General features: G+C 44.8%; 1 protein-coding gene and 1 non-coding gene across 2 annotated transcripts in view; both read right to left on the bottom strand.

Moving 5' to 3' along the window:
* Window positions 1–631: 631 nt before the first annotated feature.
* The window catches only part of LOC8023464, a 55,018-nt gene continuing 27,676 nt past the window's right edge, over window positions 632–27,973 (bottom strand). The window contains exon 6 of the mRNA XM_042286863.1: window positions 632–729. Coding sequence (XP_042142797.1) covers window positions 632–729 — 98 coding nt within the window. The remainder of the gene's footprint in view (window positions 730–27,973) is intronic.
* Trnat-ugu lies at window positions 19,505–19,577 on the bottom strand. The gene has a single exon. It is a non-coding gene; the product is annotated as a tRNA-Thr (tRNA).

Genomic DNA, 27,973 nt, shown 5'->3' with positions numbered 1-27,973 from the left:
GCATTGTACCACTCTATGCTCGGAACAGCTAACAATGAGGACGTTTCCAAACTATTTGGCTTACAAAGACTGTAAACAAGTTTGCCTTACATATGCAGCACTAACAAGAAATCAAAATGAAACGAAGGTAGGCTAAAACAACCATTTAAAATTGGCATTTTGTTTTTGGTATAGTTGCTACTGCTATTGCATTTCTTGGTTGCAAACAGCCTTGCTTCTCCAGAAAATGCTACTGTTTGCAGCGCGACACGTTCTAGACAAGTGCCCCATTATATCCTCGATGTTTTCTGGAGATATTAGAAATTGCAGTGATTCACAAAGGCAAATGTAGCTGATATTTTATCCGGGGAACGGGGTAAAGATCAAAAATCGAATTTACAAAGATGAGTGTAACATATTTTAACGGGCGAAAAGGATACGACTTATAGTTACAATCAAAAAGGTGAATGTACAACTTTCCTGTTCCTTAACCAAACAATCAATTTTTTTTCTACTGACATCAACTACAGCGACTTCTGCTGAAAATGGTATTGTTTATCAATACAATATTAGAATCAATACAATACGAGATAGACTTCTTTGTCGACTATTTATATTTTGTTTATTTTTATATACTGACGCAAAATCCGCTTTAGCCGATGAAAATTCTTCCAAGGCATTTTTCCAGTCGTTTGCGTCGTTCCAAGATGGCTTCCAGTTCGTTTGGTGTTTCCAGCATCACCTGCCAACCTAAACATAAAATTTGAATTATAACACGGTACAATTCTTGCGAGAGCTTATACGTCTAGAAGCCCATTGAAGTATTGCGTGGGTACGAGTGAAACGTTTTAAATTAAAAAAAAGATAACCCTGTAAGGATGAAGCATACGTAACTCATTAACATTACCTACCAGCATTCAGTAAAAGTTACAGTATCAAATAATAGTTAAAAAAATTGAGTCTGCAACAAACAGTTCGATGGAAAAAAAAAACACAGTTGCCATAGTTTGCAATTCAAATGTCCGTCTTCGGAGTTATCACCTCATTGGATCCCCTGTGGAGAAGCAACCAAACTTGTAAGGCACTTATTAGAGTAAATCACATTACTTGTAGTCGTTTAGATTGTAGAGTAACTTCGTATTCATTTGATTACATTTATATTAAGAAGCAATCACAATAATAATACGATAACTCTTGGAAGGGTTACATTTCTCGGAACGGCTACTATTTTTCTCTTTTCTTTCTGGTGGTGGCCTTCTTGTTTTGTGCAAGTTTCCTACGAAGGAATCTCCAAACCAAGTCAACCGACATAAGGAAAGTTGACCAAATTTGGTGGATTAAAGGATCTCTGCAATCATATTTAAGCGTCTACCCCTTTTGCGGTTTCCACGTCTCTTGGGGTTTGGGCAAGCCAGTGGGCACGGAGAGAGTAACTAAATATCAGTGCATCATATTTTAACCGGACGACGCGGAAACCTCATCCACCGACGGGGGCGACCCGCGGTACCGAAAGCGCGCGATATGTGACGTCTTTGGTCCTGGCCTTACTACTGGTTAGAGCCGCTAAAAACTTCTGTTTAGTCGAAATACCAAATGTAAGCGGCGCGAACCGTTTCAATTGACCTTTTTCAGAGATCGCTGGGCGCATGCGCCGACTCTGAGAGATGGGGGAAGAAAGGGAAAGGCGCCATTTTTGGTGGCTCTCTCGTCCGCTCGGTCGCACCGACAGTGCTAGTTCGACTGGACTCCTCCGCTATTCTTGCGGCTTGGCTTCATAGTCGTCGCGCCTCACCACCGCGCAGCTGTAGGTTGGACAAATAAAAGCAAAAATGATTCAAGTAGAAGTCTTTATGGAGTTTCAGCAGCCTTTGTGTGTGGTGCACAAAAAGACTCGATGTCAAACACCCCGCCCTTTTTGCCCTGCTTTCAAAAGCCTATAGGACGCGAATCCCCCGTGTCAGCTGGCTGGGTCATCCATGTGACGGCGCGACATTCTGATTTTAACTGAAATACAGTAAATCTGAACATGATGGTAAACCGGAAACTGGGGTACGAAAACGAAAACGCAAAAGAAGACAGAAAAAGAACAGGCAACGTCTCTTGAGACGATGCCTGTACTTTTTTTGCGTTTTCCTTTTCCTACACCAGTCTCAGGTTTAGTGCTTGAAAATGAGCGTGTTGGTGAATAGATACGAATGCACGAAAGGATGAAAAATCAAGGACACAGGACTTCTTAAAAAAAGTCCTGTTTCCGTCCCTGTCCTCGATGTTCTATCATGTATTCGTATATCAAGTTTACCACAATGTTCAACTTACACCAGCTCGATCGTCAACACTCTGACTATTTGTCCGTTAATAGTAAATGCGCACGCGAGGTTGTGTGACGTAATCAAGCCGTACATGGTACTCAAGTAAAGAATAACATGATAAATCTTTCCGTTCTTCAGGCGTGCGCTATAGACATTCGCGTCTTGCCATGCTAAAAGAGAAGAAAAACCACATAAAAATAACAGTCGCTGGCAAAACATTTAAAGCGTGCGAAACAAATTTAAGCCTTACGGAGACAGAACCCTGATGTAATGCCTTGGCAACCAAACGTGAACTCCTTTGTTTGCCGTGCTCACTTTGTCAAAGGTTCGTAAACGTGCTGATTTTAAAGAGAGGTTGTTTCTAACATACCGTTCCTTTCTTTTTGTTGGTGCAGGCGAGCCTTCGCGATATCAGGACCACCCGGATTTGACACCGCCCGAGTTTGTTTACACATTCCCGAATACGGTGATGCTCGTGCGTTCGCGTGGTACACAGGACGGCGAAGTGACGGACGCAATAAGCTCGAATAACTTAAAGGGATACTGAACCGAAATTTCGAGCTAATTAAACAAGGCCGGGCGGATAGTCGGAAGCGGCAAAACCAAAAAATATCACTCATACGGCGATATATCTAACGGATGGCCGTATTTTTCGGGAAAGGAGTGCGCGATTGAACCCGGCCGACGAGACAAGGCACGTCACGATTCCCATTCTCTCTCCTCCTCGCTACGTCCCGTCAAGCTGGTGAACCGAAGCGAGGAGGAGAGAAGCGAGGCCGCTTCTCCTCATTCTCAAATTCTTCCGGAGGACAGTTACGTCAAAGAACTCGCTTGATCGCGCCCTTCTTTTCCAAAAGTACGGCCATCCGTTTGAGATATCGATGTACGAGTGATGTTTTGGAGTTCGTAGCGTCCCGTTCAACACTTCTCCAGCCTTACTTTGCGAAATCCAAATTTCGGTTCAGTATCCCTTTAAGCGATCGAGGGGAGAAAAATCAGCTGCTTGTAGTGGCCGGGCCTTATAATCGGAGCTCACAAGCTCTGCACAGGGTAGATGGTTGGGTCGGTATCGAAACTGGTCCCCATTACTTTCTTTACATAACACTCTGTGACTCTGCCTTGAAAGCAGACCCCTCGCTTAGTAGCCAATTGCTTGACGTGATACCGAAGTGACGATTAAGTGGCTCCGAGTCGATGGTATGAACTGACGCAGCGTCGGATGTCTATGCACCCTTGAAGGTATAAAGACGAACGAAGTCCTCTGTATCGTGGACAGTAGCTTTTGTTAATCCTCCAGATCGTCCTCAGCCATTTCGAAGAAAAATATATGCACGCCAAACGAAGACAGAAAGACACGTTCAGAATGAGGAAAGACGGAACAACGCCACCAGAGAAGACACGTAAACACGGACCGGGAGGCACGCCAGGCCTTGCGCGGACGACGGAGGGAGGGTGCCAGAGCCACCAAAAGTGTTTTGAGCGATTCCCGCGAGGGCGCGCCACGATCGTGGTCGAACTATGAAAAATGTCCATTATTTATAAAAGTAGTTTTTGTTCCGTATTTTAAATCAGAAAAGAAACAAATGCAGGTTATAAAGTACGGAAACAAGAAATGACCCGTCGACATACCCGCCACCAAGCGGTGGAAAAGGCGGCGCATACTAGAAAGGAGTAGTGGGATCAGGCGCCGACACGGAAAGGTCCCGGATGTACGCGGCGGCGCTGCCGTCGTTTACGGACTGGAGGATCCGACCGGCTCCGAGCGTTCCGAAGGCCTTCAGCGAGCAGCTTTGTCTTGCGATTTGGCCGTTTCGCGGTACGGCAGCGCGAAGTGACTCCCATTCTGAACTGATCGTTACCCCGTGTTTGCTGTCGTTTGTGGCCAATAAAGTGTCATGCCGAATTAGTGTTTAATCGTGCAGCAAATGCAATGAGAGCCGTTCTGGCTGCCCGTTCTATACAGCCTACCCAGAACATGCTTCAGTGGCGCCCCCTCGCGCCGTCGACACGGAGTGCGGCAGCCGCGAGCGCTCACTGAGCTCACTAGTTCACGGCCACTCAAGCAACCAAGGACGTCATGATGGAGGTAATTTTTTGCTCGTTTTTGTAATTTTAATTTGACTATAACTTTGAATATAAAGCGAAATTCAAGAAAAGAAGTTTCATCAACTTACTACATTCAGTGCGTTCAGGTTCGGTGCAAATTAAAAACCACTAAAAATTGCTTGCAGGGCCCCTTTAAAAAGATAAGTAGTTTATAGTTTGCTGGCTGTAATCGAATAATCGACAGTGCGAAATGACTCGTTTTCAAACCGCCAGAAAAATTGGTCGTTTTTGAAAATCTGAAGCAATCGGAAATGTAAGTTATTTTTCCAGTTACAGTCAATTACATTTCTTCTTAAGTAATCCAGTAATGGAATATAATACTTTTTAACCAAATGTAATTGTAAGTGAGCTAGACAAGAATGACGGTACTATTCCCTGGAGATGGGGAACGAGGAGGGCAAAGGACAAACACAAATCTCCAAACACAGCTATAGGTGACTAGTGAGCGATTAATTGCATTATCATCATTATCTTAAAATGCGCGCCGTTCACTCTTGTTGGCGTTAGACTGGTGGCAGCTGTTAGAACCCGTTGGCTCTACCGACGTATAACTCTTGGTTAGCTCAGTTTGTAAAACGCTCCCCTGGAAATGGAGAGAACCCTGGTTCGATACCAGGACCAGGGTTTTTTTTTTGGTGGCGCAACAGTCACGTAGCTGAGTTTGGAGGTTTGTATTTGTCTTTTGTAGCCCTTGTTCCCCTTCTTCAGAGATTATTACCGTGTATTCTTTGTAACTGTAAACGATCAATGTTTTTCGAGAAACGTCTACAAGATTGAAGTCAGCTCGATCAGTGACAGTCAACATAAGTTTTAACGCGCCTGAGAAATAGTAGCTACACTTTACGCACTCGTACACAGCGCTAGAGTCACAGACAACTTACTAAATGTAGGGCGTGGCTACCTATTTTTTTTTTTTTTGCGTCTTGACTCGTGTTTGATTTCTCAGCGTTGTTATCAGCCAGTGCCAAGGTCTCATTGGCTGTGCAGGGACGATAAGGTATATTTGGGAGTGACCCCACCCTGCGTTTCTTAAACTGTCTGTAACTAAAGTCTTCATTTTAAGATATATACGAGTTAATCTTTAGAGCCAAGTTGATTTTTGTAAAAATGCTGAAGTTTTCTTTTTTTTTTGCGTTTTCAGTGGACAGTATATAATTTGAACACGGTGCTCTTTTAGAGCAGCTGATACAGTTCTTCATTTCATGCAGGCCTCACGGTATCATGTATTGATTAAGCGTGCACGACAAGTTTCCAACCGGTAGAGACGCTGCCAAAAAAAAAGAAAATACGAAAGGAATGAAAACGGTCATTGTTGCCGGTACATTACGAGTTGTAAGGCGAAAACAAAGCAGATTAATTCAAAATTACCAGGACCATAGTGTGGGCATAGCAGTGTCAAACGAAAAGTTGCATTGCCTCATACGACTATGGTTCACGTTTTCTATTTCGTAGGAGTAGAAATATTGGGTTTGTATCACTCGGCGACTGAAAAAGGGAACGATGGAAACGTGTATCTTTTTGGACAGTATGGGTTTTGAGAAAAAACTACCCGGCAAAGAACGTACGCTCGTGAAACGTGATCTTAATGAATGCCATATAATCATTCATGGCTCAGGAAACTCAGGACGTGACGAGTCAGCGATGAGTGTCTTCCTGTCGCACCGCAACCAACGGTGTTGCGGCACTAGCCGACCAGCAACCCGAAGGTCGAATCACAAATCAAGAAGCTGAAGGAAATAAAGAAGTAACTTACTATGGTTTTTTTTTTCTCCTGCCAATTATGAGAATGTTAAACACACTTAGCTAAAGTTACTTTAAGAGGCATTTTTAGAACGTCTGAACAAAAATAAAAAGAGGTAATGTTTCTATTAGAATCGCCCCCCCCCCCCCCCCCTCTTCAATTGTCTCTCGGATTACGGCAAGAAAAACATTATTCTTAATTTGGCTCCGGGAGGTGGGATAATAATTTTCAATCTCGTCTTCCATATCTCCTTGACCTTTCCCCTAACTTTTCATTACCAGCACGATATCTTCCAGATGGGATTAATTTTTTTTCCCTTTTTTTAGTACAAAGTCTTAGCGAAAATTGACTTAGTGCGAGGTGTGTGTCCCGTTTGGTTGGATGAACCGGAGATTAATTAAGCGCACGTTTTATTAGCTTTGCCTCATTATATGGAGTTACAAATGAAGATTCTTTTGAAGCTACTTCTCTCGCCAGAACGATGGTTTTAATTAAATGACGAAGATAATAACTTGTCTTGGTGTGTGAACGCAAAAGGAGGCAGGGGACACAAAAAACACGTCAGACACAGACAGCGTTTTTGTGTGTCCCTCCCCTTGTCTACTTTTGAATTCGCATACCAGGATGTTTAACCAACACGCTCTCATAATTCTATCTCTGAAGATAATAAGTTACCGTATTTACTCGACTAATAGCCGCACTATTTATAAACAAGGCCCTTGTGTCTACTTTCACGCAAAGCACACATACAGCCAATCATCACGTTGCGCATAAATAACATAGCGAATACTAGATTAAGAACAAGAGTCTCCATACAAATCCAACCTTCACAGATGGTATCTTCGCGCAAATACGTTATCCCTACCCTGTAAACCGCTGGAATCATGAAATCGATCGCGGTGATTGGCAATCCGCGTGCTCCGCGGAAAAGCGAACCCTCAGGTTTTCTTCATAAACGCTGCGGCTATTACTCAAGTAAATACGGTATATACTTTAATTTTATATTCTTATGATACCACCCGTTCCTAAAAACGTAAGTAGAAATTAAAATCTCGCAGAAAGAAAAAGTCAGTAGTATAAGTAGCGCATTTGTTCAATTATAGTCCGCTGACTGTACATGGTTTGAAGATGAAATTTCACGCGATACGGACAGTGCAAAAACTTGTTTCTCAAGGTCATTTATTATGACGAGACGTGATAGGTTTTCTGGATGAAAAATATGATAATACATTTTTTTTCTATAATATTGTTTGTGTGCTATTTGGATAGGCATTTTTCAAGGTGTTCCGTGTGGGAATCTTTTATTTGCTGAATATGTATGTCAAGCGCTGACTTTAACGCGTACCCCCATGCTGAGGAAAAACCTTTATTTTTTTAATTCGAAGTTTACCTGTTTGCCATACAGAACACACCTAGCGTGGGCTATGGTTCGGAAACTAAGGGTAAAACTTTATAAAATTAAACAATATTAGAAGTGAAAAGTGTACGAAATATGTTTACAAAAAAATAAAACAAAATAAAAAATCTAACCCCACAAAAAAAAAATCAGGCGGAAAAAGTGTTACGACAAAAATATATCGTTATTGCATGGTAGAAAAACTCTAATAAGAGAATTTTCGTCCCACTACTAGAATGCATCTAAGATGGATCGTTTGTATCGTGATGTTCTGGCAGGCGCAAGTATATTCTTACAATTGGTTTCGGAATACGAACTTCTCTGATTCCCCGAGAAAAGGGAAAGTCCGCACTTCAGTGTGAACTGTCGCCGGACTCAAGCCGTGTTGTAGGCGTTACCGAGAAACAAGTAACGGAATAGCTTAAAAGTTACTTGCAAAATAAGGTAACGCTTTACCAGGCTACGTTATCTCAAAAGAAAAGAAACTTGTTACCGTTACTTATAAAAAAGTAGCGTAACTTACTTTTGCGTTACTTTTTATTTTTATATTGACGGTAACAGCGTTTTCGTTTTCTTTCGAGGGGATATTGCGTTTTCTGACACTGGGGCGTAAGTGTTTTTTTTTTTCTGAAGTGTATCTTTTGCGTGGGGAAAAGGCTGGCAACATTTTGAATGTATGTGGAATGAGTGCAGCACTTAATGACTTGGCACATAGGCTTCATTTCGGCTTAAGTTCAGACGCAATTGACACTATGAGGTAATATGACCAATCAACTGTGAAAGCGCAAGTCACTAGGTCTTTTTTTGTTTATGATTGGTTCAGCGCTGGTGGAGCACGTACAGAAACACGGCGAACACCATGTTGGTGCCCCTTTGACTTTGTCTGATTGGTTCCATGAGCTTGGAGCTTCCACTGCGTCTGGACTAAAGGCTAAACGAAGTATCAAAAGACGAAACAAATAAAGGTGAATACTCTTTTTTCACGTTTCGGAAATAAGATGTGACGTGTAACGCGACTATGCTCCCCGTTACATGAAATAAGTAACGTAAGTACGTTACTCCTTACTGTCTTGACAAATGTAAGGAGTATGTTACTATTTTAATAAAAAAAGTAAGGACGTTACTTTTAACGCGTTGCTGCTAACACTGCAGTTAAAAGGTCACTACAGAGGATTCTGCGATCGTCAGTTGTTTGTCATAACTTATCCTACACTCTAAAAAAAGCCCATGAGTCTGCTTTCCCGCAGAACACTCGGAGAGCCAATCACCGCAACTTACGGAGGCAGCTCAGCGAATGACAAGGCCGAAACATATGTTTAGACCAAAAAACGCAGTCTGAGTTGTGACATTAAGCAATGCAAAACGTCACGCTTGCATTGCTTAATGTCACAACTCAGTCTGCGTTTTTTGGTCTAAACATATGTTTCGGCATTGTCATTCGCTAAGCTGCCTCCGTAAGTTGCGGTGATTGTCTCTCCAAGTGTTGTGCGTGAAAGTAGACGCACAAAGTTTTTTTAGAGTGTAGGGGCCCTAAGGCATCCTAAAAATTCATAAATTACAATCATGTGACGCCGATTTCCCCATTAAAAACGCGATGAACGGTCGAGACACTCCCCTTTGTGAGCGAATTTTTCTGCTCAGGAAAGGTGGGGCATACCACAGCGGAAGTGTCAGCCGGTTATGTGTTCTCTATAGGAGTAGGTTTTACCAGGCGGTGTTAAAGGGTTATTGAACCAAAATTTGGGTTTAACAAAAAAATGCAGGAGATGTAGGCGGGATGTTACAACCCCTACAACACTACTCGTGAGGTGATATCTCGAATGGCCTCCCGGATTTTCGGAAGAAGAGGTCGAGATCGAACGAGGCCAACGAGGCGCGTGACGTCAACATATCTCGTTTCCTCCTCTCTTTGCTTCGCCCCCTCAAGGCCGCGAGGCGGAGAAGACGCGAGGCCGTTCCCCCTCCATCTCGGAGAAACAAGATGTAAACATATCCGTCAAATGCGCCTCCTTTTTTTGAAAATTACGGTCATCCGTTCGAGATATCGCTGAAGTTTTGGTGTTTGTAGCATCCCGTTGCACGCTTCTGCCGCCGTGTTTTGCGGAATCCAGATTTCGTTTCAGCATTCCTTTAACCTGCGACAGATCGCGCATAAATATATGCGTAATCAATATTCAGTAAAAGAAATAGCGCTTGCTTTATGTTTATATGAGAAATTACGACTATTTTTTTAGTCACAAAAAATAAAAGTGCAGTTATCAGCGAGACTTGTCTAATAGAACCGTACTGTGTCTACAAGGAACGCTGCCACGATTTTAAACTGGGGGAGTACCGGGCCAGGGCGAACCTGCAGCTCTTTTGCTAAAACCACTGGAATGCGGAGCAGGTTGTCGAAGTGAAAGTGTGCGCTCCTAACGAAGACATGTTTTTTGTTTGTTTTTTTTCGCCTCTGTAGCCGTAAATAATTTCATCGAGCGCTGCGGGGTAATTTTTGAATAAAAAATAAAGAAGATGACGTGCTATCTTGTGGTTCTTTCTACATTTCCATTTAATATTTCTGTTCGATTTCTATTTCCCGGTGCATAGTGAAAACCGTCTCTGTTCTAAATTTGAGCGATTTTATTGAACTGGTGTTTAATTATACTAATCTCACATTTTCCGCTTTGTTTACCGGGAGAAAGTTACGTTTGACAATCTTGGGCTACTCTTTTTTTTTAGACATATCATGAAAAAAACATAACCTTAAACGCATTCGGTACAAAAAAAAATGTTCTTCAAAAATCTTATTTACAAAGGCGATATTGATTCGTTTAAACAGAGATTTATTTCCATACGCCATGCTGCAGATATATATATATATATATATATATATATATATATATATATATATATATATATAGGTGAAGTAAGGTAAATGTAAAGAATGGACCGGGAAAAGTTGATAAGTTAAAGATGCGTAGTGTCGGAGTTACTAATGCGAAGTTTATTACGACGTTTCGAGCGGGGACCGCTCTTCATCGGTAACGAGTGTACAGCCCGTGAAGGTTTATTTTCCCCTTAGAAGAAATTAGAGGGGGCAAAGCGCAGTAGGAAATGGAAATAACGTTATCAAATGAGATAGTAGTTCACACAGTAAGGAAAGGAAACCAAAACTTGCAAATGCAAAAGAAAAAAAAAACGGTTGGCGGAGAGATTATTTACGCTCGCACAACAAGAAATGCGCGAAAATAATTTAAAAAAAATGTGTATCCGAAAGTTTTTGGTTGAGAAGGGGTGGCGTATCTTCAAAGCAGATATAGATTACATGTGACCACCGACGCGCCCAAATCCCGAGAGATTCGTTTGTGCTAGAAGATCGAAATTTGAGGTGAATTAAAACTTTGGGGGATTTTTTTCCTTGAATAAGGAGTGGTAGGGATGTAACAGTCTATGCCTTCTTGAGATTAACCACTTGAGCCGTATTCATTCGTTCTGGAGGTGCTCTTCGTGCTTAAACGTATTAAGATGTGGTTTAGATATCGATCGTTAAATATGAAGACCTCCCAGCGTGTGCATCTCGAGAAGCTAAAGGACGGAGAGGATCAGCTCTCCAACGAGTCAGCTGCAAACTAAACAGCCCTTCCCGGACTTTCATTAATGCCCCGGTTGGAGATGTTAAACTTATAAACAATCGTATTATAAATAAGTGTATTTTATTTATAAGTTTAATACCTTCAACCAGGGCATTAGGGAAAGTCCGGGAAGGCTGTTTAGTTTGCAGCTGGCTCGTTGGAGAGCTGATCCTCTCCGTCCATTAGCTTCTCGAGATGCACACTGAAGGCACTAGGAGATCTTCGAATTTAACAATCGATATTTAAACCACGTCCTAATACGTTTAAGTACGAAGAAAACCTCTAAAACGGATAAATGTGGCTCAAGCGGTTAATCTCAGGCAGGCATAGACTGTTACATCCTACCACTCCTTATTGAAGGAAAAATACCCCCAAAGTTTTAATCCACCGCAAACTTCGATCTTCTAGCACAAACGAATGTCTCGGGATTTGGGCGCGTCGGTGGTCACATATGACCTATTCGCGACTCCAGCGACCTATAGGGGGCGTCACCACCAAACAAACATGGCGGCTGGGTCCAGGTCGCGTCGGCTCGGCCGGGCCGCCTGAATGGGTGGCGCATTCAATTTAACAGATTTTCTTTTGTTTAATGCCCAATTCTATGGGTATTTGAACTGAGACGGTTAAGTGTAGCCGGTGCGCATAAACTTGCCGAGCATAGTTTTGTTTTGCCGGTGTTTTTTGTTCTTTTCATGTCAAACTTTCGTTTCGGAGACTTCGTTCAAAACCGAAACTATGGGCTCCGGAGAAACGGTAATAGACTTTAATTAGTTTTGATCATCTAAGGAAAGCGGCGAGGGCTACAAAATTGTTCCACCGAGAGTAATTTTTATCTAACTCGCATGCCTCAACCATGCGACTTCTCTGTCCGCGAAATTGAGCTTTTGTGCGTGTCCGCGTTTCAAGAAACAGCTCTAGTCGTGTGCTCGGTCAAGACCACGGGCTGCAGAAAAATTACGAAAATTAAGCAAGCTCTTCTTGAGCCAAGGAGCATGTTAACCCGCTGGCGCTTCACTAACCAGCTGATACTCGTATTTCAATTTTGGTTTTAGTAGCAATCGAGAAGTCATTTTGACGAATATGCAAATTGTGTGTTATATTACGTACTATGGGTCCCACTAAAGCGATGTTAGTTTATTCTTCGGGTTGAAATATGAACTTAGTTGACTAACTAATAGGTGATCTGCTGAATAAAAGTATATTTGACAGACGGAGAGATACTACTTGAACTTAGCCAAATTCTAGCCGGTAGCACGGAGACGAATGCGGACAAACTGACTTGAGTCTTCATCGGAGATTCACTCAGACCTCTCTGCATTGAACTTGACTTCGAATCCTGAACGGATAAAATGGGTATTTTATATGGCCGGTCAACCTGAGCAATGTAGACGTATATTGCTGCTGGCTTCGACAGGGGTTATAATATAAATATTGGAGGCGCGATAGATCCTAATGACGTGACAGCTTCTAACTTTGCGAGACGCGTCGCCCACCTTTTGAAAGCAGATAATTTCCCTCATTAATCATATGCAGCGAGCAGGTTTTCTGAATCAAGTAATTGCGAAATCAGCCCAACTCCTTCAGTGTGGTCTTTTTCGGCGAAAAGCAGCCAAGATAAATAGCCAACGCACCGGCCGGCGTTAGTGGCTAAAATTAACTTGAAGCTAATCGAGCACAACCAAACTCGAGCAAAAGCAGCTATCGAAGCTTCCCATTCACTGGACTGCAACATTGGTGTTCCCTCCAGTGAAACACCTCGTCTGTCGTCCTCAGTCCACCGTTCTACGTCCTTATAAAGAAACCACTTACCAGTTACCAAGTAGTCGTCACTTTGAATGTGATTCGAGGCAGACAAGAAATCAAAACGTTTTTCCGTGACTCCTCCCCATCCAAGAAATCGAAAGCACGCGACCGTGTGTTGTGGAGTAAACGGGCTTTCGAACACGTGATGGAAAGAAACAATCTACTGAGGCTTCACCACACTAATGAACACATCAGCAAACTTAAGAAATTTTCGGACCTTCGTCAAATTACATAGCTCGCCCCCGCGCCGACAGCACGTGTCCGCGAAAGCCACCAGAGACGCGGCGGGGCGCGGAGCGACCTGGACCGACTGGTTCCCGGTTTTCCCGCTTGGCGGAGTCCGTTGTGGTGGAGTCGCGAATATCTGCTTTGAAGACGAGCCACTCCTTTCCAACCAAAAACTTTAGGACACACCTTTTATTTTTTTTTATTTTTTTTTTTTTTGCGCCTATTTGTTGTGCGGGCGTCGATAATCTCTCCGCAAACCGTTTTTTTTTTTTTCCATTGGCAAGTTTTTGGTTTTCTTTTCTTTCTGTGGGAACTACTATCTGATTTGACAACGTTGTTTCCATTTCCTACTGCGCTTTGCCCCCTCTAATTTCTTCTTAGGGGTATAGAAACATTCAGGGGCTGTACACTCGTTACCTGATGAAGAGCGGTCCCCGCTCGAAACGTCGTAATAAACTTCGAATTAGTGACTCCGACGGTGCGCATTTTTGACATATATATATATATATATATATATATATATATATATATATATATATATATATATATATATATATATATATATATATGGGTGTTTTCATCTCAAATCGGGCAGGCTAAAAGGGTCTAATTTTTAATTTTCACGAAAAAAATATATGTTTTGGGGGCATTCTTCAGATGAAAAAAATTGGGTTGTGTGTGTGTTTATACAGCCTAGAACTTGGTCTGCCTCACAGGGGCGACGAGTCTCCCAGCTGTAGATGAGCAATTTAGCCAGTGCGGTACAGCCGCTAGCCTGGGGTCCTTAACGTGCACCACGCAGTAGTGATACACGACCGCACGCCGGTACGATGCTCATCCAGATCGAAACGGGCAGGGGTGGGGCTCGAATTCCTCAAAATCTGGGGAACATGCGGTTTGCGCCCCCCTCAGATGAAGGAGGGCGCAAACCGCATGTTCCCCAGATTTTTTGTTCTCGAGTTACGAGCCGTAGAAGCCGCAGTGGCAGAAACTAGTGTGTTTGCCTGCTGTCGCAAGTCGCGTGTTTGACACCCTCTGCTGGCGCTAGTGTTTTTTCTACACCCTTTTAACTTCTTCCCCTCATTTAATAGGTATTATAAAGATACCTTGATATATTCAAATAGTTTTGGGAATTTGATTGTTTTCTAAAAAAACATGTCAAACTCGTCACTCCGGTCGCTTTTTGGTCAAATTTGACAGGCCATTACTTTGTCTGCACTTAAGGTAAATTTTCTTTTTTTGACTCTACAGAAAGCCCAAAGCAAGCCCATCATAGATATAATAATATCATTATTATCTGCCGAGTAGCCGCTCCGCTACCTTCACGTAAACGGTGTAAGAAATAACAAATGCTGAAAGTTTGAGGTCGATTATCTCAAAAACGCCATTTTTGTAAATTTTTATTTTTTTAAATTCTTTTTACAATATTAGTCGACTACAAGAAAAAACAGTCTAGAAATGTAATATTTTGATTGTATGTCCTCTATTTGAGCCGCAATCACCTGAAATATGTGAGCTTTTGTTATTTTTTACAACGCTTACGTAAAGGTAGCAGAACGGCTACTCGGCAGGTCATAATGATATTATTATATCTATACTAGCCATGCTTAGGGCTTTCTGTAGAGCCAAAGAAATAAATTGTACCTTAAGTACAGACAAAGTAATGACCTGTCAAAGTTGACCAGAAATCGACCTGAGTGACGAGTTTGACATCTTGTTTAGAAAACAATCAAACTACTAGAGATATTTGAATACGTGAAGGTATTTTTATAGTACCCATTAAATGAGGTGGGAAAGTTAAAATGGTGTTGACAAAACACTAGCGCCACCAGAGTGTGTCAAACACGTGACCTGCGACGACAGCCAAAAACACTTGTTTCTGCCACTGCGGACTCTACGGCCCGTAACTCAAGAACAAAAAAGCTGGGAAACATGCGGTTTGCGCCCTCCTTCATTTGAGAAATACCCCCAAAACATATATTTTTTTCGTGAAAATTAAAAACTGGACCCTTTCAGCCTGCCCGATATGGGAGGTTTCATCTCAAATCGGGCAGACTGAAAGGGTCTCATTTTTAATTTTCACGAAAAAAATATATGTTTTGGGGGCATTTCTCAAATGAAGGAGGGCGCAAACCGCATGTTCCCCAGATTTTTCGTTCTCGAGTTACGAGCTGTGGAAGCCGCAGTGGCAGAAACTAGTGTTTTTGACTATCGTCGCAGGTTGCGTGTTTGACACCCTCAGGTGGCGCTAGTGTTTTGTCTACACCCTTTTAACTTCCCCCCCTCGTTTAATAGGTACTATAAAATACCTTCACGTATTCAAATATCTCTAGTAGTTTTATTATTTTCTAAACAAAATGTCAAACTCGTCACTCAGGTCGATTTCTGGTCAACTTTGACAGGTCATTACTTTGTCTGTACTTAAGGTACAATTTATTTCTTTGGCTCTATAGAAAGCCCTACGCATGCCTAGTATAGATATAGTAATATCATTCTGATCTGCTGAGTAGCCGCTCTGGTACCTTCACATAAGCGTTGTGAAAAATAACAAAAGTTCACACATTTCACGTGATTGCGGCTCAAATAGAGGACATACAACCAAAATATTACATTTCTAGACTGTTTTTTCTTGTAGCCGACTAATATGTCTAAAATATCTAAAAAAATAAAAATTTACAAAAATGGGCTTTTTGAGAAAATCGACCTCAAACTTTTAACATTTGTTATTTCTTGCAACGTTTACGTGAAGGTAGCGGAACGGCTAGTCTACAAATCATAATGATATTATTATGTCTATAATGGGCTTTCTTTGCGCTTTCTGTAGAGCTAAAGAAAGAAAATTTAACTTAAGTACAGACAAAGTAATGACCTGTCAAAGTTGACCAGAAATCGACGTGAGTGACGAGTTTGACATTTTGTTTAGAAAATAATAAAACTACTAGAGATATTTGAGTACGTGAATGTATTTTTATAGTACTTATTAAACAAGGGGGAAAAGTTAAAAGGGTGTAGAAAAAGCACTCGCGCCACCAGAGGGTGTCAAACACGCAACCTGCGACGACAGGCAAAAACACTAGTTTCTGCCACTGCGGCTTCCACAGCTCGTAACTCGAGAACAAAAAATCTGGGGAACATGCGGTTTGCGCCCTCCTTCATTTGAGAATTGCCCCCAAAACATATATTTTTTTCGTGAAAATTAAAAATGAGACCCTTTTAGCCTGCCCGATTTGAGATGAAATCACCCATATATATATATATATATATATATATATATATATATATATATATATATATATATTATATACCGGGTGTTCATTTTTAATTCGAACATATTTGTTTAAAAGAATCCGTGAAAGATGCACTGATACGGTTTGTGCAGGTGTTATACGGCCAAGGGGACATATTATAGGGGGTTAATCGTAACGATCAGTTCGCTAATTAATTAAAATTCGTTAATTAACTTTTTAATTAATGAAAATAGACATATGGTTCCAATTAGAAACTTGCACAGCGTCACCGAAAACCACCAAATCAGTCATTTTCAGAAAGACTTTGAGCGCGTGAGAAGCGTAGTAGTGCACTAAAGTTAGGACTCGTGGAGCAGGTACAAGGCTGGGGCTGGATAAGACACGGCAAAATCGCGCGGGCGCCTTACCGCAACCGTTAGCTTTGTACCTGCTCCACGAGTCGTAAATTTAGTGCACTACTATGCTTCTCACGCGCTCAAAGTCTTTCTAAAAATGACTGATTTAGTGATTTTCGATGACGCTGAGCAAGTTTCTAATTGGAACCATATGTCTATTTTCATTAATTAAAAAGTTAATTATCGAATTTTAGTTAATTAGTCAACTGATCGTTACAATTTGCCCCCTATATTATGTCCCCCTGGCCGTATAACTCACCTCCACAAGCAGCATAAGTGTAACTTTCACGGGTTTTTTTAAATAAATCTGTTCGAATTAAAAATGAACACCCGGTATATTTAACTGGTTTCCTACTAAGTCCGAACCCTCTCTGCTTTTAAAGCAGGTTAAATGTTTCAAGTTGTTCCAGAAGCTTCTCATGCTTAACCTAAAATTCTGTTTCTAAAAACTCTGCCCTTTCACTCCAATATCTAGCCCCTACACTCTAAGAAAAAATGGAGGAAAAATGTAGCAACGCCGCGTCTTCTCCCCTTCTACTGACGCGCCCCCAAGCGGACACGAGGAAAAGGGAGGAACGAAACGTTTTTCTCCTTCATCCGGTAGACGGGACAAGCTTTCATCCTCCTGACTCATCTTTCGGTTTCGTTTTTCGAGCACGTCACGCACGTTGTTTAATAAATGTTGTTGAGGTGATTGAGCTTCAGGCGGCAGCGAAGGCCGCCCGTAATTCTGTCTTCTAGTCCAAACGTGTAGAACATTTCGGTTGTATTGACGTTTTTATCACTAATTTTATCAAACGAGCAAACGAAGCCGCTAGAAACAGCGAAGTTCCGGAGCAGTGCCAGCAGCGCTACGTACACTGGGTAAGATGGCCATCTCCGGTTTGCGGGACCCACGTGGAACTACCGTAGCGGAGCCACGCGGAACTGTGTCGACGTTTTTGGCGTTATGGAAATCGCAGGGAGTGCGTCAAAGAGGCATGTTTTGCTGCCGGCTGCCTGGGCGCCTTCTGGGCTGAGTTCGGTTCTGTTTTCCGATGCCGAGTGCCAACCGGCGTTCAACGTGGTTCTGTATTTCTGCGTGTGAGCAACATAGCAGCAACATCGTGATGGCAGTGTTGTGCGTTGTGAACAGAAGACTGGAACTATCGCCGATGTGACCGTGTGTTCGCGTGTCAGTGGTGTAACAACAAGATGAGATGACGTAAACTGTAGGGCATCGATGCCGCCGGTCGGGCCTTGATTGGAGGGGGCAGGGTGTCCCAAATGATATTCCGCTTTACATTAAAAAGTTTAAGATCGCTTGAGGGATTAGGTGCAATCGATCGACGTGCGGATAGTCATGTTGGAACGCTGGTCTCGACGGTAAGCTTCTATCGTACAGTGGCCAATGTGAGTGTCGGTTGTCTCCTGCCCGAGAGCGATTGCGCTCTGGGTAAAGGACAGAACAGTACGAAATCGTGACGGAAAGTACGGATATTTACAGTGTGGAATGTTAGCATTAAAAGGAATAGTAGGTAAAATCGAAAAAACAGAAGCTACCCTTTATTTGGCTGTTTAAATATACTACGGTTCCTGGAGAAACTGTCCTCCAAGTGGCGCGTTGGGACGATGCGCTAGAAGTTTTCGAGCTCGCCACGGCGTAGCTCTTTACGCTTCACACCTGCCGCAAGTTGCGGCTTTGACTGCATTCAAGTTGATCGAAAAGCGATTTCTCAGCCCGTAAAGCATCACTTCCAGCTGAGTGAATATCAACTCTACAGAGATTTATTCAAGACGGCAATTGCAGCCGTGCGCGAACAGCACAAATAGAAAAACAAACACTGCAATAGAAATACAGGCTACGACGTGCCGTGCGGGTAAACAAACTCGTGGCTTCGAACCGCATTAGAGCGACTTGATTTATTGGCTTTGAAGTAATTCAGGCATGATCGAGCATTTACTTTTTAATAAGAGATTCATCCCCTGAGTCATTCAAAATACTCTCAGGGGTATGACGTTGCTGGAAAAAAATTAACATGCTGGGAATATTTTTTATTGCTTACGCAGTCACCGAGCAATTTCATACGTTCAAAGCGACCAGTATAAAAGACTGAAACGCAGAGCTCGGGTGTAGTGTTCGGGTTAGTGTACACTTGTATTGATGTTAGTATGTGCCATGTATGTGTACGCCCTCAATGTATGCTTGAAGTGCGCGTAATGTGCCGGCATGGATGTATAGTTGAGGTTCCCGAAGCGCTATGCTGGCCTAAGAAAATAAAAATATTTTTCGTAGAACGTGAATTTGGTGGTACCTAGCGTAGCTATTTGCAATTCCTCTGCTTGACCCTGCCATCTGGTGACAAGCGATTTAACCTTCTTCCACGCTACACGATAAACAGCGGCCTCGGGTTTGTTCTTTTGAGGGCGGCTTTTGGTTTCGCGGATCGGTTTGCCATTCCTCCGTGATGTGCGGTTGACGAAGGGATTGGGACTCGAGGAACAGCAAAGGCAAGACGTAAAGTGCGCGAAGTGACTGGGTATCGGTTGTCTCCGTTTAACATCGCAATACTGACGACGAGAAGACTGAGTAGCTGCTTTCGAAACGAGATGATGAAAATAATCCCTGGAGAAGGGGAACAAGAGGGACAAAGGACAAACACAAATCTCCAAACACAGCTAGGTGACTGGTGCGCGACCGAAAAAATCCGCCTGGTCCGGGTATTGAACCCGGGACCTCTCCATTACAAGTGGAGCGCTCTACCAACTGAGCTAACCGAGCTAACCGAGCAACTGAGCTAATTTTCATCATTACTGTCCAGCTCGCTTGCACCTTTGCATTTAATTGCATTATAATCGAAACGAGAGTTTCTGCACGTGCGGGGAAATCTAGCTTCGGAAATAAACACAGTTCGAGGAAAGTGTTACGCTTTTATTTGCTGCTCCTCTCGTCCCGTACAAGAGACGTAGCGTCCTCGTTAAGCTTTATTGAGCTCGTTTTGCTCGTTTCGGGGCCGCCATATTGAGATGCTGGCGGAGGAGGAACTATTTGCTCCCCTGCTTCTGGGACGAAAGTTCCTCCCTTTCTAAAGGAACATAGGTTACGAGACCGTTCCTTCCCTTAGGGAGGACTATCGATACCCTTTTTTCTAAGAGTGTACTCTGAAGCGTGGCTTCAGACTAGTGGTACTTGGTTCTTAAAGTCATGTTTGCCAGACACCTCGGTGCTTAAAGCCAATGTTGCCAGTTGTCCGAAGTTTTACTCGGAATTGCGGGAAACCCGTTTTCCGTCCTCGAGAATTGTTAAGACAGGTAGCGACAGCGTAAAACGATATTCAAGAGTTTTAGGGAACCGTATTTGCACATCCCATACGTACCATGGGGCCCTCCGGTACACGAACTGCGCATGTATGAGTCTTCTGCGCTGGCGCATGCGCATTTCGTTACCGGAGTGCCCATCGTACCATATGCGATGGGAAAAAACAGTTCCCTAAAATTCCCCAGTGCTCGAGCTTCCTCACACCGCATCTAAAGCTCTGGAAATCTCGATCGGTCTCCAATCGACCCTTTCGGCGAAAACCCAGTCAAACAACATTAACAATCGCCAGTCTGTTGGTTTTTTTTTTGTTTTTTGTCCTGCAGGAAGCGTGTGATTGACTCTGAGTCCTTGCCAAACACTGACGCAGCATTCGTTTTCGACACAAGCTGAGCCGAGTTCACCCCGAACGCTCACGCAGGTCACGAGTACAATACATTCCCAGAGTGCGTGCTCAAATAATGGGGGACTCGGTTACTGGTCGCTGCAGACACAAGATGCTGCGCACTTTCGAAAAGGGCATATTGCGTCCGCTTTGCACAATGGACGCGCCCGCAAGAAAATCTTGGAATAGAGTGTCGATACTCGAAGCGTAACCTTATTTTTCTTGGGGAGCGGGGGGTCTTTTCTCGAAGCGGCTACACACATCATAAATCAATCTACGTCGACAGTTCGATGTGAAGTAATCCCCACCCTCAAATTTGGTCAGCGGCGGCGACGGGGTACGTTTACTAGAGGAAAAAAATACGACACTGCTATGGCAGGAGCCGAGTCTCTCGAATTCTGCCACAAACTGCAGGAGACCAACGTGTGAAGTAATCAGTGTAACGAGATGCTCGCTTGCTATCTCGTTTTCCCTCGGGATGCGCCTCGCGTCTTTCCCAAGGGACGCGATCAATCATCGTTTCCCATGGAAGACGACGTCCAGGTCGTTAGGACGAAAAGGATACCCCTCGCCTTATTGGCGCCTTCCGAATGATTATAAAGACGTTTTATAAACGAGGCCGCTTTCGTTCTGTCTTCTTTTCGAGCGTGGTTCAAGTTGGATGGCAACTGTATACTACACAACACTTCGCCTTTCCATGAACCGAAGCGGACACTACGAGCCATCGGAGCCAGTCTAAAGCCACGTGAATGTGACTAGACCTTTGGGAAGGGGCGGAGCGACCATAGAGTTATTACAATGCACGCTAGATGTTGAACTTGCGCTAGTGTCAATGCGACTTCCGGGAGGCAAATTCGGGTCGTACGGAATAGCATGTACCTTCATTAACAGTGTAAAAGTGCAATTGTTTTAGTTAGCGCATTTTTCTTCATCAGTGACCGATGTTTAATTTCGCTATATTTCAGGTTCAAACCTCTGTTCGACAGCAGGTGTGTAAAAACTAGCGACGATTCTAAGAAAACTAACAATCGGAGGAATATAAAGTGTGTTAAAGGCTGGCCAGCATTCCGGTGACGCTTATAGATTGCTAAAATGCCAGTCTACTCATTGTATCAAAATTACCCGTCTTGCATCTTTACGAGCGTTTAAAACATTCAAAACGTAAATAATAAAGTACGTACTTTATGAAAGGTGTCTCTTTTTGTTATTTTTTTCTGCCTGGCAGTCTTTATCGAGCACATGAAATCAAACATTTCGAGCGTTCGGGTGATGTTTAGAACGCAGAACAAGCATATTTGCGCAGAGCAGAAAGAATCAAGCAGTACTTAATTTTTGAAAATCTTACTATATTACGTGGCCTTCAGTTTATTTTGATCGTACATGCACAGGGAGTCACTGATCCACTGTCACTGCCTAGTTCTTGCCGTCTTCCTTAATTTTCCAGATGCCGTTCGATCGTTCGGCACGTACGTACATCCCCCATGGTGAAAAGCTCCGACGTCGTGTTCACGCTGGCGGTGTCCGACAGTGCACAGAAATACACGTACGAAGCCGTTTTAGCACCGTTTTTAATGCAAAAAACTTTGAAAGAAAACGTCGCAACTGATTAAATTATTTCGTCTGCCAGAATCAGAAATGTTCCAACCTACCTAGTACGTACGAATTATTCGGGATATTTGCTGCTATTATTGAGCGCAAGGAAAACATTCATTCGCTTTTACTCAGTGAAATAGGTTACCGGAAGTCAGTTTTCGACTGGCGGCTGTCTGCATCAATTTGCCGCAGCACACTAGCGCCAGTTGAACCCCTAGCGTACATTATGATAACTCTATGAGAGCGACGGGGGGGGGGGGGGGGCAGCGTGTTAGTGTGATAATTTCACGGAGCCGGATTGTCTGGGGCGGCTTGTAGCGTTCGCTGCGGTCCGTCGTAAGGAGACATGGAGTACAGCCTCAAGAAAAAACACGGGGTACGTTGTGTGATGACCCGAGGCAGAAACCAAGTCAAAGTTACAGAGAGGGAGGCATGACGTATGTATTTGTATGACATAAAGAAAGACAGTGAATGACCGAGAGCGAAAAAAAGATAAAGTGGAGGCATCATTAGAGTGAGAGGAAAAAGAAAGATCAGGCGAAAGAGAGAGAAGCAGAAAGGTGGAAACTCCGTAAGGGGGAATCAAGCGTCAACTCGGCGTCCGACTGTTCATATTTATGGCGTATACGACCTGGGTGGTCATTTATGAGTCGCTCCAGTTTTATGTCTCCGGCCTTTTCTTTCTGCCCGACACGAGAGTTATGGCTATGGCGACGGTCGCGTAATAAATATCGGAGCACACGTGTAGATGGGCTGCCTTGCGCGAACGAGATGGCTGGAAACATCAGAAGCGTTTGGATAGCAACCACAAAGCATGGCATGTAGCCATGATTGAGCGCACAGAATAAACCGACGATAACGACGACGATGACGATGATCCAGACAATTAGCTGTCCATGAAGACACAAAAAAAGTGAAAGCCGCTTACAACTCCATGTAACGCCGAATTAGAGCGCAGCTCTTGAGGAGGAGGAGGGAAGGGTACTGGGGGGGGTTCAACTAACCAGGGGGGTTACATGACCTTGGGGGTCACGTGACCTTGGGGGTCACGTGACCCCCCAATGCCGAAGATGTCATCACTGACGTCATCGGTGACGATGACGATGCGGATACCGATGACGTCATTAGTGACGTCACTGATGACTTCACCAGTGATGATGACGATGACGATGCGAATGTCGGTGACGTCATCAGTGATGATGACGATGACAATGTGGATGCCGGTGACGACATCAGTGACGTCACTGATGACGTCATCAGTGACGATGACGATGACGATGCGGATGCCGGTGACGTCATCAGTGATGATGACGATGACGATGTGGATGCCGGTGACGTCATCAGTGACGTCACTAATGACGTCATCAGTGACGTCACTAATGACGTCATCAGTGGTGATGACGATGACGATGTGGATGCCGGTGACGTCATCAGTGACGATGACGTCATCGGGGGTCACGCGACATCGGCGGGGGTCACGTGACCTCGGGGGCCACGTGACCCCCCTTGAGGTCACGTGACCTCAGGGGGGTCACGTGACTTCGGGGGGTCATGTGACCTCGGGGGGGGGGGTCACGTGACCCCACGAGGTCACGTGACCCCGGTGGGGGGCTCGCGCGGTGCATTATGGGACATTTCCCATAATGCACCGCGCGGTTACGCCGACGGCGACGGCGACGCCGACGCCGCTCAAACCGGAAACGGGCCCCTAAGAGCTGCGCTCTAATAAAGAAACGATGATGATAATTATCATCATCGTAATCCAGACAATTATACCCAAGTAGCACAAATTTCTGGGCCATAATTTGGCTTTTCTCCGGGAGTTTCGGGCCTTGAAAAGCCCGAAGAAGCTAAAGTAGAGCCAAACTGTAGCTTCCTTGGCAAGAGTCTGGGTAGTTTGGCCCTAATTCGCCAAACAAGCGCCAAAATTAGGCTTTACTGCCTCGTAGTTCGGCTATCATCTGGCATTTTTGTGCCTAAATCGCCTAACGAATGCCGGAGTTAGGCTTACTGCCCGGTACTTCGGCTAATATTTGGCATTTTCGGGCCAAAATCGCCAAACGAATGCCAAAGTTAGGCTTAACTTTTTGATAGTTGGACTCTCATCTGGCACCTTCGGGCCAAAATCGCCACAGATGTGCCAGAGTTAGGCTTACTGCCCGGTAGTTCGGCTGATATTTGGCATTTTTGGGCCAAAATTACCAAACAAATGCCAAAGTTAGGCTTCACTTTTCGATAGTTCCACTCTCACCTGGCACCTTCACGCCAAAATCGCCACAGATGTGCCAGAGTTAGGCTTACTGCCTTGTACTTCGGCTGACATCAGGCATCTTTTCGCCCGAGTCACCAAATAAGTGCCAAAGTTAGGCTTCGCTTCCTTATAGTTCGGCTCTCATCTGGCAGCTACGGGCCCATGTCGCCAAACGAGTGCCAGAACTGGACATACTGCCTTGCAGTTCGGCTGATCAGGTATTGGATGTGTGGTCTGCAACTTAATTAAACAGAAATCAAGTTTTATTCTGCTCGCAACTTTTGATTTTATTTTGGGTGTTTCTTGATTTCTCCAGGCCAAAGGTAGGCTGAATGTCTGGCCGCGGCTGAACCACGCTTTGCAAACGCAGATTTCGCCGGATTGTTGCGTTCGCGCGTAGGTACACACGACAATATCGGGACGCGCAGTGAGAATGGTTCGTCGTTGCAGAAACTGGTGCCGTCGACCAAGCGCTGCGCGAGACTGATGTGCGCACGTCTCCTCAACAGATATCATAATTAGGCGGTGCATTGCAAGAGCGAGTACAGGTCTGTGCGTGTCTTGCATTCCGATTGAGCACTGTCAAATCCTAGCGATAACAAAAAGCGAGAGCGACAGTGGCTCTGTGGTATTGCACCCGGTTCGCACTCGGGGAACTAAAATAAATTCCTGGCGGGGATGATCTTGTTTTAAAGTTAATTTGAAGAATTTGACAGCATCAACCCAGACACTCCTTTTCCTCACAATCTTTCACTCCTCCCCCCTCCCCCCCCCCCCCCCGCCCCCGCCTCCCCCCCTAACCAAATGGGACATTCCAAGTCGCGGGTAGGAGGTATGGAATGGTCTTCTCTTTCAGTGAAACATGCAGAGGAAGCTTAGCTGAATTGTTCGTTCCCCTTCGACTTTGGTAAGCATCCCCACCTGCTCTTGAGTCTTCGTGTGGCTGTCAGCGAGCGCGACGGCCGCATTAAGCAAACAAGAAGGGTGGAGCGAAACGCATGACCTCGCTCCGTAGGACGCGTATTACAAAAACGTTTGGACGAAAATTTGTGACGTGATTCTCTCAGTCCCGCTGATGGGATCTCTGGGGCTGTTCTTTGCGCCGCTTGCCAAGTTATACACCAACTCATGTTTACAGACAAACCGGAGTGCCCCTAGCGGACGCCACCGGCGCCGCGCATGCGCGGTGGATGGTGGGCAAGAAGCCCGCCGTCGCCCATAAGCAAACGATTGAATTGCGTTGTTGTCGGCGTCGGTGGGAGTCCCCGTGCTCTTTTTCGCGTTCGAATTGCTTATTCTACGTCCTCCTAACGATGTCTGACTACTTGAGCGGCTTCAGCAAAATTAGCGGGGCAAAACTTCGCGTGAATAATTTAACGTGGACGCCGCAGAATGGGCGCTAAAGCCCGACTCTCACGATCAGATTCTGCTCGCTATTTTCAGTCGCGACGTCGCTCGGGCTGCAAAAGTGTGGTCCGTGGCTGAGATGGTGGACGCCGATACTGAAAACCGCAAGTAGAATCGGGCATTACAAGTCGGTGATGGCCACTGGTAACAATGATCAACATCTTCTTGTATCTGTTTACACTTAGCCTACTTACCCCACCTAACCTTCAAAAGTGTTTTGAGGCCTGCACTTAGTTCTTATCGCAATCACCGGGTCAAGGTTTGGTTTAGTCGTTTGAACGAGCTGACGACAAAAAGCGGACAAGTTTGAAGGAGCAGACGACAGTTCGAACGCACGCGCAATGGAGCGCGTCAACAAACCATTGGAATGTCACGTTGTCGGCGTCTGTGTGAGTCTGCATACTCTTTCTCGCGTTGGAATTGTCGATTCTACGTGCTCATCGCAATGTCTTACCACTTTCCTCTCCTGAGCGCTATTATCAAGGCTCGTTACGCCGCTAAACTTTGCGTAAATAATTTGACGTGCGGCGATTCATTCGCGTGAACGCCGCAGTATGGACTCCAACACCATGATGAGATTCTTTTATCTATTTTCGATCGCGACGTCGCTCGTGCTGCAAAAGTATAGAAGGTAGCGGCGATAATCGACGCCGATACTAAAAATCGGAAGCGGGAACAGACCTAGCGCAACAAGTCGGTGATGGCCGCCGGCACCAATGATCAACATCTTGTATCTACTGTTTACTCAGAGCCTACTTAAGTCTTTTGAGGCCTGCAATTACTTCTTATCGCAATCACCGGGTCAAAGTTTGATCTGCGGGCCGCTTTTGTTTGAACGAGCAGACGACGAAAAGCAGACAGGTTTGAAAGAGCAGACGAAAGTTTGAACGATCAGGCGGCCGTGTGAGTTTGAAGACACACTGAACCCGTGGGTGGTCTGGACAACTTGGCGGTTTTCTCTCGTTCATGTTGGAACAAAGCAAATACATCTGGCGACCACAAGGTGTTGCTCGCACGAGCAATCGTAGTTCGACAGCGTCTGGTTTCCCCTTTCACGGCTACTATCCACGTTCTCAGACGAACGGAAGGTGCAGAGACACATGAAAATTGATCTTCAAACCTTTCCAGACTCTCTCGGTGCAGCCCCCGTCGCAGCATCTTGACAAGAAGGCAGGTTTTTTGTCTGGTTTCTTTCAAAGGAACACAGGAATGCATGTCTCCCACGGCGACTTCTGCCCACCGCCCCAGACCGGAAGTGCGCCCGAAGCGCCACCACCGCGGCGTGACGTAGGAGAGTTGAGTTCGTGTATAGAAATTTTTAGAAAGTGGAGACACATAAGGGGACGATACAGACAGGACAGTCTTTTAACTTTAACAACATTAATTTTTGGCTTCAAGCTCAAGGCCCGCCCGCTCCGTGGGGGTACGAGAAAAAGAAATTTTTGGGGGAAGAAGAGGAAGCGGAGGAAGTGAGGAGGTTGCCAAACGAGGAAGGGAGAGGAGGGAAGACGGGCTCGAACGGGGGTGCGGCATAACGAAATGAATGGAAAGGCAGCTTCTGCCGGTGACCTTGTTGCCTTGCCTAGACTGTCAGCGTTCGGCTTCCATTGTGGGCCTCAGAAAGATAACCCCCCTTTCTTGAGAGCGAAACGGAAGGGGTGCTTATGTTTTGCGGGTTTGTCGCCATCCGATATGCTTCAAATATTCCTCTCCCGACTCGCTCGCAGTGGCCTCCCATGGCTGCCGTGCCGGCGAAATTAGGAGCGCAGCCGGGACATGTTCTCCCGTGAATGACGATGGGGTGCTGAGAATCTGAAGCAGCTCTTTCGGCGTCCATTTGATGTTCTCGGAGTCGGTCGTCGAGGCATCGCCCCGTTTGCCCGATGTACCTGGCCCCGCAGGGCAGGGGGATCGCGTACACTTTGTCCGTCATGCAGGCGTTAAACTTGCTTGCGTGCTTTTTGGTGCAGCTGGGTTGTGGGGGTCCCTCTCTGTTGACGGCCTTACACATGTCGCCGAGTTTCGATTTGCATGTGAATACCAGTTTTTCGCCGTATTTTGAGGCGAGAGCTTTTAGGCGGTGAGATGTTGTTTGGATGTATGGAATACAGGCTGGTCTTCTGGTGACGGGGGAAGTCTCGGCGGTTAGCCTGGCCCGGGGGTTTGTAGTCAATTTTTACGAGGTAGCCAAAAACCAATCTGCAGGGTGGCCTGCCCTTTGAAGCC

The sequence above is a fragment of the Ixodes scapularis genome, unplaced genomic scaffold (genome assembly GCF_016920785.2).
Source record: "Ixodes scapularis isolate PalLabHiFi unplaced genomic scaffold, ASM1692078v2 PGA_scaffold8__174_contigs__length_109621045, whole genome shotgun sequence".
NCBI classification, from domain to species: domain Eukaryota; kingdom Metazoa; phylum Arthropoda; class Arachnida; order Ixodida; family Ixodidae; genus Ixodes; species Ixodes scapularis.
The sequence above is the reverse complement of the archived record's forward strand: the minus strand, read 5'-3'. Positions and strand labels throughout refer to the sequence as shown.